The sequence below is a fragment of the Macrobrachium nipponense genome, chromosome 6 (assembly GCF_015104395.2).
Source record: "Macrobrachium nipponense isolate FS-2020 chromosome 6, ASM1510439v2, whole genome shotgun sequence".
In the NCBI taxonomy this organism is placed as follows: domain Eukaryota; kingdom Metazoa; phylum Arthropoda; class Malacostraca; order Decapoda; family Palaemonidae; genus Macrobrachium; species Macrobrachium nipponense.
Window position 1 is genome coordinate 98,930,596 of NC_061108.1, and position 12,500 is coordinate 98,943,095.

Sequence of the window (12,500 nt, forward strand, 5' to 3'; positions counted from 1 at the left end):
CAATCTTGGGCGATGGGATGGGTAGGGCGGGATTTCGCTGGCGACACGAGCCAATCGCCCCAGAAATAGATTTTTCCTTACGTCAAAATCCCTTTTTCTGGGCTCAGCTCGTGTCGCTGCGCGAAATCGTACCAGAGAAATAGCACAAGATTGTAAACAAAAGTAATAAAATAAATCAGAATAGGTCTCAAATAAAAAATAAAGTAAATATAAAAAAGAATATAATTGCTAAAAAGATACAAATACACAGTGATACAAAATAGAAATATGCTTAAATTACCCTTAATTCTAAATGTTTCTTATCATAAGGTAATTACATATGTACAGAGGTAAATTGGCTTACATGTAACAAAATGGTATCTGTGTAAAGGCATGTATCAAAATATAATAGCAATTAAAATAATCAAATGAACAAATTAAGCAACAAGGATAATATATAAGGAATGCATATGACTTAATATACAAAACCCATAACCATTATAAATGAGATGTATCCCCTAGCATAAAAATAAGGGGGTAAACATCATGAGATCAAAAATCCATAATCATCTGTGAGTGTCCCTAGTCAAAAAATAGGGGGCACACACTACATCATCATAAAGCAGCTAAGACACCAGGTGAATGTAAAATGAACACGGTAGGAATAGACGAACTGTTGGGTGAAGCAGGTAGAAAGGAGGACTGAATCTTCTACTACAATTTAACTAGAATCAGGGAAACTATGTTTCCCGCTGCTACTGCTGAAAATTTCAGAGCTTCCAAGGACTTAAGGTAATGGCGTTTGAACACTGTCGGCGATTTCCATCCGGTATACTTTTTCAACTCATCGAAGTTCATGTGTTGGAAATAATTAATTGAGGTGGCTCGCCCTGACATCATGTACTTTCGGGAAAGAGTCAGGATTGGCTTGCTTAATAAAGTACAGGATTTGTTGCCTGATGCCTTTAATGGATAAAGTTCCACCTTTTTCCCTCTTAAAGAGGGGACTCGATGAGGATGAGGAGGTCCTGGACAGAAAGGCTCGTAAAGTTGTAACTGGGCAAAGAGATACGTCTTGTGGAAGGGGTAGTACCTTCAAGGTTCCCACCATCATCAAAGGGTCTCCATTCTTTGCTAAAAAGCTACGTTCCGGAGAAAGTAGTACCTCCCCTGTGGGAAGGAATTGGAATATGAATCCGGATCTCTGGACAAACCGACAGTTCTGAAATTCTTGCTCCTGAAGCTAAGCTTAATAAAAACAGTTTTTTGTTTTCCTTAAGAGCATTATAAACGAGCATGTGCATTATCGGTTTCTGAAGCCAGTTTTAGAACATCGTTTAAGAACCATGAAACTGACGTAGGCCTTACAGAAGGTCTAAGTCTAGCACATGCCTTAGGAATAGACGAGAAGTAGGAATCCGTCAAGTCTATGTTGAACCCAAATTGAAATATCTTTTTCAAGGCTGACTTGTTTGTCGTAATCGTGCTAAAGCTGCTAAACCTTTTTCAAATAAGGATCTGAAAAAGGATATAGCTGAATTAACTGTCATGATTCTAATATCAGATTCTCTCAGGAAGATTGCTAACTTTTTGACAGCAGCATCATACTGTCTCAAAGTTGAATCCCTTTATCGGATTCCAGGAAGAGAATATTCTGAGGGTCAATATTCGCATCTCTTTTTGCCGCAAACTTCATGAAATCCCATAAGTTAGGGTTTTGAGAATCCCTGAGGAAGCGAACACAGCTTTTTCGTTTGTACTGACTGGGAGAGCCTGGGATTGGGGATCCGAAGAGGACGAAGGCCCAGCTCCAGAATTAGGGATACCAATTGCTCTTCGGCCAGTCTGGGGCTACTAGAGCCACTTGACCCTTGAACGTCCTGAGTTTGTTTAAAACTTTCATAAGGAGATTCACTGGAGGGAAGACATAAATCTTCTTCCAGTTGTTCCAGTCTAGAGCCAGGGCGTCCGTGGCATAAGCCAGAGGGTCCAGGTTGGGGGCTACATAACACCGGGGAGTTTGTGATTCGCTTGGGACGCGAAGAGATCCACCTGTAGCCCTGGGACTCTTTGAAGGATCCATTGGAACGAACTGTTGTCCAGTGACCATTCCGACTCTAGGGGTACTGATCGGGATAATGCGTCTGCTATGAGTTTCTCACTCCAGCTATGTGAGTGGAGGAGAGATGCCAACTGAACTTGTCTGCCAGGGAGAAGATGGCTACCATCACATGATTTAGATGACGTGACTTGGAGCTCCTCTGTTTATACAATGTACTACCACTGCGCTGTCCAGAACTAGCTTTATGTGGGAGTACTTTGGTGGCGCAACCTTTTTAGAGTCAAGAACACTGCCATTGCCTCCAGTACGTTTATATGGAACTGACTGAACTGAGGTGACCAAGTTCCTTGAACCTTTTGGAACGTGGGAATACCCTCCCCAACCGCTTAAGGACGCGTCTGTGTGGATGGTAATCCCTGGTGGAGGGAACTGAAGGGGTACTGACACTGACAAATTCTTGACTTTCGCCCATGGCCGAAGTCGATTCTTTAGAATCAGAGGGACTGAGGATAGTTTGTCCCTGGACCTGACATTTGCTCGTGAGCGCCAGATTCTGGTTAGGTCTTTCAGTTTGGCTTTCATTAAGACGTTCGTCACTGATGCAAACTGGAGAGAACCCAGGATCCTCTCCTGAGCTCTCCTTGACGCCAGTTTGTGACTTAGAAATTGCTTGACTGACTTCGCTATTTCTTTCCTTTTGGTTGATGGAATCGACAGAGTATGGGAGGATAGATTCCATTGAATGCCCAGCCACTGAAAGTCTGACTCTGGAGTGAGTTTCTTGACTTGGTCCTGTTTATCTTGAAAGCCTAGATATTCCAGGAACTGAATCACTTTCAGTGTAGCTCTGTTGCATTCCTCGACTGTTGAAGCCCAGATCAACCAATCGTCGAGATACGCTACTACCATAATCCCTTGCGATCTGAGTGTTGTACTACCACTTCCGCTAGTTTCGTGAACACCCTGGGTGCCACGTTGAGTCCGAAGGGGACTACCTTGAAGGAGAATGTCTGGTCTCCTATCTTGAAACCCAGATATGGACGGAAGTGTCTTGCAATAGGGATATGATAGTAGGCGTCTGTAAGATCGATAGAGGTGGTGACAGCCCCACGGGGAAGTAAGGTCCGCACCTGTGAGATCGTGAGCATCTTGAACTTGTCGCAGCGGATGGCTAAGTTTAAGCGGGACAAGTCTAAGATTACCCTTCTTTTTTTGTGAGCCTTTCTTTGGCACGCTGAACAAGCGACCTTGAAATTTTAATCTCTTGACTCCTGCTATAGCTCCTTTCTGGAGGAGGTCGTCTGCGTACTCTGTCAATTCCTTGGAAGGAAGTTGACGGAAAGGTCTGGATGGAGGTGGGTTCGTCAACCAGCTCCAACCCAGGCCTTTTGACACTATGCTCTTGAGCCCATTCGCTGAAGTTCCACCGGTGGCGAAAGTGAAACAGCCTCCCTCCTACCTGAAGTTCTTCATTGGTTCTGGTAACCGCCTCGGCCTCCTCTGAAGTGCTTTCCCCTGTTAAAAGGGCCTCCCGATCCTCTCCCACGAAAGGAACGCTTACCTCTGCCTCCCTTACCCGAGCGGTCATACTTCTGCGAAGCTTGACTCTCGAAGGCTTGATTGTAAGCTGGGGAGTTATGGCGTAAGAGGTGGAGGGTGGCTGAGGCTGAGGGGATATCACATAAATTGGCTGTGATTGAGCCTTAGAGGTGGAAGGTTGGGCAGTTTTGCACTAAGGGCACCGTTGGAACTTGCTGAGGAAAGCGTGGCTGCTTTTTCTGGTAAGGATGGAAACGCCTAGGTTTCCTCTGTCCCTTACCTTTAGGTGTTAAGTCTTGTCTCCTCTTAGCCATAGGCCCCAACGGTCCTTAAGGCTCTGGTTTTAGCCTCGTAGCCTCTGATTGTACTTCCTTCACCATAGCTTCTGGGAAGAGATCTGCTCCCCAGATGTTAGACGAGAGTAACCTATTCGGCTCATGTCGAATGGTTGCCTCTTGCAGGACCATGCTTCCTACAATTCAGTTTTCTAGCAGTGCAAACAACCTCAAACATATCCGACTGTACCGTTTGAGTCAGGGCTTTGGTCATGAGCTTAAAAAGCGGTTCTGAGCCATAAGCTATGGTTGCTACCTCGGACATAGCCATAGAGTTAATCGATCTGGCTAATCGCGATTTCGCGTCAAATTCAGCCTGAATAAGGCTATCTGGGAGCCTGGGTAGCTTTTCACCAAACTGCTCCATAGCACAGTCCGGTTTGAGTTTGCCAGCTGAGAAGGTGTTTGGCAAGTCCTCCCACAATTCTCCGGCTGAGGGGAGCAACGGAGACGTGGGATCTGCTTCCTTTAATTGAGGCATGGGTTCCCCCTTCTGGGCCGCTGGGATGGTAGACCTAGCGATGTCAGGAACGGGAGCGGGGTACTCTCCTCCATTGTGAAAATGGTAAAGGGACTCATTGAAAGGTTGTATCATGGGTATTAGAACAATCCATGTCCTCTAAACATCTGAACCATTCTCTCTGAGCCTGGTCTCGTGAATAGAGGACTGTCTCCTTTGGTACCCTATCATCACCCGAACCATGGCTGAAGCTGTAAGCCTTGCGTAGCCTGATGAACGGAGGCTGGAGGTCTTCCGAAAGAACTCGAAGTCCTCTATCCTTCGAGTTCCGAATTCCGGTGGGATGGAGATGAGACCGTCTTGGAAGGGGGCGTATGACGCTACTCTCCATGGATTGTTCATCGAGAACGGAGGTAGTGAGTCATACGGAGGAGCTGATTTCCACTCGTATTGGAAAGTAAGGAGAGGCTAGAGGGGCTTTCTTTCAGTCCGGCTATAATGGAGTCCTGGGAAGTAATCCTATCCGACAGACGAGAGATCATCTGTTCCATGCTACTGTTAAGGACCCAACCAGGTCGCCCACCTGTTGCAACAGACCTGCATTGGAGTCCAAGGCCGGAGCTGCTGCGGAGGTGGAGGGGTGGGCTCTGAACCGGAACTAAGGGTAGGCGGAACTGGTGACTCTGCCGGGTGCGAGATCTCTCTCTAGAGGATTTACTCCTCGAGGACTTAGAGCCGGAGCCAGAAGCTTTAGACCTGTCTGCTCCGGGATTGACAGCCGGAGACTTACGTGAGGAGGAAGACGCCGAAGTCGACTTCTTAGAAGACGACGACGTCTTAGTCAAGGATTTCACTGCTTGACCCTTGACCTTAGGTCTAACCGAAGCGTCAGGAGGAGTATATAATTCATCGCCTGTAAAGCCTTGGAAGGATGGAGAGGTTGCAGGAGTAGAAGAAACAGTCACACCCAAGGGTGACCCTTGGGTGTCCACCATACCTACCTCGACCAACAGGTCGTCTACACCTACCATAGGTTCCACATTAATATCTAAAGTCGCGACGTCCGTGGAGATATCCTGGTCTTGGTCGGTTAATGAGGCAACCAGCTGATGTTGGATGAAGGCGATAGTAGGGGCCGCCTCTACTGGGTCGACGTATCCTGTCGCCTTGCCTCGGGGAAGATTAACAGCGCCAACCGCTTCTCCAAGACTGTAGGCATACCCTTGGCGGCGTTTTTTCCCAAAAACATCGACCCAGGCCCGCAGGGTTGCCAGCGCGGTATCTTTCCCTGCCGGCGCCTGGAAGAGAGGGCGAAGATTAGATTTAAGAATCACTTAAAACTAAACTTAAAATATAACTTAAACTTAGATGCCTTAAGTTAAAGTGGATGATGAAAACTTAAGCACTAAAACAGAAGCGGAGCAGCTACCGGAGATGGAATACTCACCCCTTCTAACAGCTGGCTCACCAGATCGTAACATATGGTACACGTCTCATGGTACCAGACCTGGATGTCCCCGTGCAGAGTCGCGCATGGAGCATGGGACCGGCAAACTTCGTGTCCACATGGGTCCTGAAGTGTGGCGGCGCATCCCGGATGCTCACAGTTGGTGGCCTGTAAGTGGGAAGACACATGAGTATCTTAAAGAATAACACTTACAGGCTAAAGGACAGAAGAACTCCGTTGCATGCCGGAGCTCGGAAAAAATTTGGGCATAACCCCCCCCTGCATTGCCTGAATAGGCTATAATCCCGGAGATTTCCGGTAAGACATGTAAAAAGGGGGGGGGAAGGTTTAAGGTACTTAAGATAAACTTATAGTTAATCTAATAACACTTAAACCTAAAACTCAAACGAACCGGAACGAGTCAGTGCGTGGCGGAGTGTAGTAACTCAGCTGTACGGTAAGGTTAGTAGGGACCTACTGTATGTTTTCCGGTCCATTCTACTGGATGGACTCACACTTCCCGCTGGATGCTAGGACTCCGATCAGGAAAGGAGTCCAAGTAAGGTCGGGAAGAGCGAGGAGACATACAGGCTCGAGCGAACCGGAGCGACCAGGAAGCAACGGATGGGGGGAAAGGCCAGTACCCTCCACCACGTTACCACCGGGCCGGACCGATGAGCCGGAGAGATCGCGTCCAGTCTGGGTCTGTCCCGTCTCTCTGGCCCCTCCGCCTGAGGGGGGGGAGAGGGAGGCATGCTCGGGTATGTGGAGCGAGCGTGGGCAGACCGACCCACCCTCCCCCGGACTCAATGGAAGAGCGAGAGGAGGGGGAAGGGACTGGGCAGGCGTCTGGCTGTCTCGTGATCGCGTAGTGACCACGAGACGGTAAGAGTAACTAAGACAACTAAGCCTAGGACCAACCAACTGATCAGAGAGATGCTATCGGGAAGCAAACGTGAACTGAAAAGCGGTAGCATGGAGACCCACTGGGCCAAAACCGACTGATCAGAGAGATGCTATAGGAAGCAACCGAACTGATGAGCGGTAGCATAGGCTCGATGAGCCAGGATCTAGGCTAAGCCAGACGCCTAACTAACCTAACCATAACAAAATACATGAATAAATAAAATAAAAGAAAGAAACAATAAAGTAGGAGAAAAAAATTCCAGGATGTACGACTAACCCTAAGGAAAGTCTACCACTCAAAAGCTAGTCAGAGGCCGATACTAAGAGCCGGGACTAGGGTCTGGAAAGAAGAAGCCTCATAAGGTAAAAGACATGCATGCATGGCAAAACCTGAGTAGACAGCACCCTAAGTAAAACGGATAATTAAAATAGAGCGTACATATATATGGGGATGTTTCTAGGGTATGGGAGAACCGAGAACGAACCCACCACGCGGCAGAACCATGCTGCCATGCTTGCGACCCCAAGTACGTATTTTATACCTAAAAAACGGCAAATACTGACTGAGGGCCGAAAAGGATCAACTAACCATAATTACTGAGTACTTAACTTAGCCTGCTGCAATAGCTGCACGCTCCATTATAGATAAATCCAACGAAAGGGCACAAAAAACACAGAGAGAAAAATATCACAACCGACTCGTGTGCGCTAACTTGAAAGGATGGCCACCAGAGGCGCAGCAGTCGGCAGCATGGGATGGGAGTAGTAGTAGTACGAGCTGCTCACTCTGTGGGTCGGCTCTCCTCATGGAGGGTTTTTGTGTGGGAGATTTCTATTGGTATTTGGCTCGTGGTAGTGGTCTCACTCGCCTAGTGTTCATACCGACACCCTCTTGGAGGGTGAGCGAGTCAGTTATACTGACCTTTTTCTTTATTTTATTTATTCTCTGGTATGTGTTAGTACATTTACCCTAGAAATAATAGATTAAAGGATATTTCGCGCAGCGACACGAGCTGAGCCCAGAAATAGATGCAGCCAAGCACAAGTTGGTAGAATAGCCATTTACAGTTTTGTGATCCTTGGCCACATTCAGATAACATCAAACGTTTACCATTATTCAAATAGTGGATCCAGGTAATATAAAACAGAGGACAGAACGACAGATGAAGAGAGAGAGAGAGGAGAGAGAGAGAGAGAGAGAGAGAGAGAACGCTGCTTATAGGATAATGAAAAAGAAGGGTATTTCTGTCTGAACGATATTAATATGAATAGTCAGTTCCAACAATATTTAGCTTTTTTATATAGAAAATATGATGACGATTTAAAACAGGATTCCATAATAATTATTTTCCAAAAAATATATGATAACATAATTTTTAAAGCAGAAGGTGTCAGATTTATTAATCAGCTTAATAACTAACCAGGAATAAAAGCTCTCTCTCTCTCTCTCTCTCTCTCTCTCTCTCTCTCTCTCTCTCTCTCTCTCTCTCTCTCTCTCCATACACTGTATGCATTTCTTTTGTTACCGTTCCTCGTATTCTATTCTATCTCCCCTCTCTCTCTCTCTCTCTCTCTCTCTCTCTCTCTCCTCTCTCTCTCTCTCTCTCTCTCTCTCTCTCTCCATACACTGTATGCATTTCTTTCATTACCGTTCGTCGTACTCCATTCTCTCTCCCTTTCTCCGTAAACTGTATCCATTTCTTTCGTCAACGTTCCTGATACTCCATTCTCTCTCTTCTCTTCTCTTTTCATTCATTAGTGCATTTCTTTGCCTGATTACCATAATTTCCCGCCTCCTCCCATTCGAGCCATTCTAACTATATACGTGCTGGTTGTTTGAATGTAGGGCAACGCTGGTTATGTTGCTGGCTATACTTGATGTTATGAGGTGCAGAGATGCTTTGTATCTCTTCCTCAAAATTTAAAGTTGATTTTTAGTTTTTCATTCTTAAACACTGTCACTGTGATAATATTAGTGAGTGCAGGTTTTCATATTTTCTACCATTAATCATGTAGAAAGATGTAGAAAGTGTGTACATATTTATTTAATTATTAAATGATGGATATTTTTTTTAGTTGTGCTTTGAATGCCTGTGCTGTTGGTTAGAAATCATTCCTGAGATTTAATAACTTTCTATCAGGAAATGACATTGATTTTTCTTGTAGAGTATCAGTTACAAGATAAATCTGCAAATAAAGAAATGGCCTACTTTACTTTAGGGACCTAGTTGCTCTTTTGACTGCTCCAGTTACTTAACAGAAGATAATGACAGTTCCGTGTGGTAGTGTATAATCACCTTTAGTAGTTTTTTCTGTATTTGTAAATTGATGTACTCCCAATTAATACATCAAAATTTCTAAATGGTGTATGAAACATCTTTGGAAAGTGGAATACTGTACGTACAGAAAAGAACACATTAGATCATGTTGTTTTTAGACTGTAATAAAGTAGAGAAAGTGCTATACTTATAGAAAGGTATTGGTATATTTTAAATTTCACTAATACATCCTGCCCCAAGAATAGTAAAAATCATTATGTATATGTATTAGTAAAGATTTTAACATCATTAACAAAACATGTGTAGAAAGAAAGCCACTGGAAAATAAAAAAGGCCCTCATATTGTTTTTCAGTAGCTCTGTAGAGTAAACTATAGGTGCTAAGTAATGGAAAGGTATTTTAAAGGATAAGAGCATAACTTTTTGAATGTGTAAATTCAGACTTATTGGAAATATACAGTACATACAGGTACTGTATTAATGAGGAAATGGAATCGAGAGAAGAAAATGTACTAATTTGAATAGGACCTCTAACTTTACATTAGAACTCAACATAAACTAATGTCTTTTTCATATTAAGCTGTGTTACTTGCTATGTTTATTTTTCTGCGTTCTTGTTCAGACATCACACGGACAGATGAGTTGGGTCTAGCAGGCAGTAGAGAGTTGCATACAAAAATACAAGTAAAGTCAAAACTTAATGTAAGGAAATTGATTTAAATAATGGATGTATATTTCTTTAAAGTTCAGTTAATACACCATATGCAAGAGCTGGTGGATTACTGAGCAGTATGTACTTGACAGTACAGGTAGCTATTATTACATATCAACAATGTAGGTTGGACATTACCAAGATTCTAAGGTGTAAGATTACTTTGAAAACATACTAAATACATTTTATTTTTCTTTACAGATATTAGTTGATGATCATGTGGATCTACTGCATGCTTTCGAGGTTACAGCAGTGCCAGCTGTGCTTGGTATCCATAGAGGAATTGTGACGGAAAAATTTGTAGGATTGGTTTCACATAAACAAGTTATGGACTTTGTAGATAAACTGTTAGATAGAACTCCACCAAAATAATTTGTTTTTTGTAATAAAAGTTTAGATTTTTTATTTTTAAAGGATTTATCATAGCTTAAGGTGACATTATATAATTTGAGGATTTTTGGGTAGCTAATATTACCAATGTAGTAATTTTCCAAAGAAAACAATTTTGGAAGCCTACCTTTTTGGTAAAATAACACTGGTGTTAAGTGTGGCAGATAATTATTAGAGTACTTTAGTTTTTGAGAAGTTAAAGTCAGTTACCGAATGCTGGTGTTTATTAACAGGTTATTTGTAAGAGGAACTTTTAAAACTGTTTATAATATGGTAATTTACATTTGACGTACATCACAAAGATATGATACATTTGTAATAAATGGAAGAGTGCTTAATGTCATAGCTTGATCGTTGTTGATTCTGAAATGATCCTCTGCTTACTTTTACTTAGGATCTTACATAGTAAATGCCATCAATTTGCTTGCATGGACGCACATTATATGCTGCATTAAGCACAGAATTAACAACTAAGGACATTGATTTTGTTTATGTTCGGTGTTGTGTTAACAAAGTATTTGTGTTCATTCATATCTACACTGTATCAAATTGTAATTTTACTTTTTGCTATAATGTCTTGTGCAGTATTTCTCGGTTATTGAATAAAAAAAAACCTTGAGTTCTATGTGGCAAGTACCCATACTCAATACATCCCAAGCATCAGTTGCTTCTTTGCTATAATGTTATTAGATGTGTCACTACACTCTCTTAATCTCATTGCATCATTTCACACCTCTGGATAAGGTAAATATAATGATCCTATTTTAGCAATCTGTAATAAGTATATGTGGTCATATGAAAGGAATGGAATTACAAATTATTTATGTCAGTTGTGATGGTGCCAAGTTTTAAATGCTTTACCTCATAACTGGCACTGAAAAAGAAGTACTGTATTGTGTTGGAAGTAAATTTGCCTTTTGGTCTCATGTTAGCAATGTAAATAAATTTTAGGCAATTATAGCACTTTCTTTAGGTACTTCCTGAATTCTCAAGTGGTCTAGATCTTCATCTATGCCCTACTAAATTTTCAAGCCCTTCTTATTGGTCTTTGCCCTGCCACTGTCAAATATGCTACTTTTCTTAATAACTGCTTTTCTCTCATTTTGTGACCAAGCCATCTGGACACCACATCTATCAGCAACTTCATTATTTGTAGTAGTATTGTGATCTAATCATATGTACAGTGAATCTGACCGCTAATAGTGTCACCTTTTCAAATCTTCATTTTCCTTGTTTGTCCCCATGTCTTCACTGTGTAGAATAGCACAGATGTTCAATAATGGGGATTTATTTACCAGTAGTGTGAGTATCTCTTTCCTCTTCATTCAGACTTTGCTACTCTTTCATTTTGCTGCCAGTCCCCAATGCACAATCCATTATGTTCCTGGCTTGATCTTGAGTATTTTGAGCATTGAAAGCTCCTTACTGGGTGACATCATCAGTTATATCTGATAATTAGTATTAAATTCACCCCTACACCTCTTCTGGCATCTTCATAGCTTCTTTCCTTGGTCATATATACTCTGCTTCCTTGCCAGTATGCAGATTTGCTTACATTGAATTTTTGTTTATTCTCTTCATTCCTCACTTTCATCTTTCAGTGCCTCTTCCTCTCATGCTTTTATCTGCACATAGAACTCTCAGCAGGCCTTTCTTTGTAGCTTCCTCCCATGCCATGATAATCAATAATGGACTCATTGTTGATCCAAGACAGATACCAACATTTTTCAAACATTTTATCATGTGCTGTATGTATGTCAGCACTCTAAATCATAGATTTCAGCTTGTCAAATGTCGCCTCAAAATGTACACATATACAGTACTTCATATGTCACTCCTGTTGTTGCCTCATTTTAAAGACTGCCTCTATTGATTCCTCTGGCTTAAAGTGAAACTGACAATTGGTAATACGTTCAATACTTTTGTAATTACTCCAGCTTTCTTATTGGTATATACTTTGTATACTGTATGTATTCCTACTTACTTTGTAATTATTTAGTAACTTTCTTTCTGTATCTTTTCCCCACCATTTTCGTCCTATCTCTTTCTGTAATGTTTTTACATTTCTAGTCAGGCAATCAGTAATGTCTTTGCTGCTTACTTTAATAATTCTTGATTGTCTTAGAGCTTTCCCACCTTTCATATTCATAGGGACTCTCCTAACTTCTTCCGACTTCATATTGTGCATCACTCTGCTTCCATGCCAATTGCCTCCAGTTCATCATTTTCATTCTTTTCCTTCAGAGTAGAGCAGTGTCTTTCATTATTTCTTTCTTTTTATACTTAGTTTCAACATTATTGTATTCAACATTCACCCACTTTGCTATCCTGAACATTTTTTCTCCCCACTTTTCCTTTGCTATCTGCTCTGACTGTTTGTCCTCTTTATTCA

The 12,500-nt window shown here is 42.3% G+C and overlaps 1 protein-coding gene across 1 annotated transcript in view; it reads left to right on the top strand.

The window, feature by feature from the left end:
* Positions 1 to 12,500, top strand: part of LOC135216664 (uncharacterized) — a 388,956-nt gene that overhangs the window by 376,172 nt on the left and 284 nt on the right. The window contains exon 3 of the mRNA XM_064252051.1: positions 9,920 to 12,500. This exon is cut by the window's right edge and continues 284 nt beyond it. Coding sequence (XP_064108121.1) covers positions 9,920 to 10,090 — 171 coding nt within the window. The 3' untranslated portion in view covers positions 10,091 to 12,500. The remainder of the gene's footprint in view (positions 1 to 9,919) is intronic.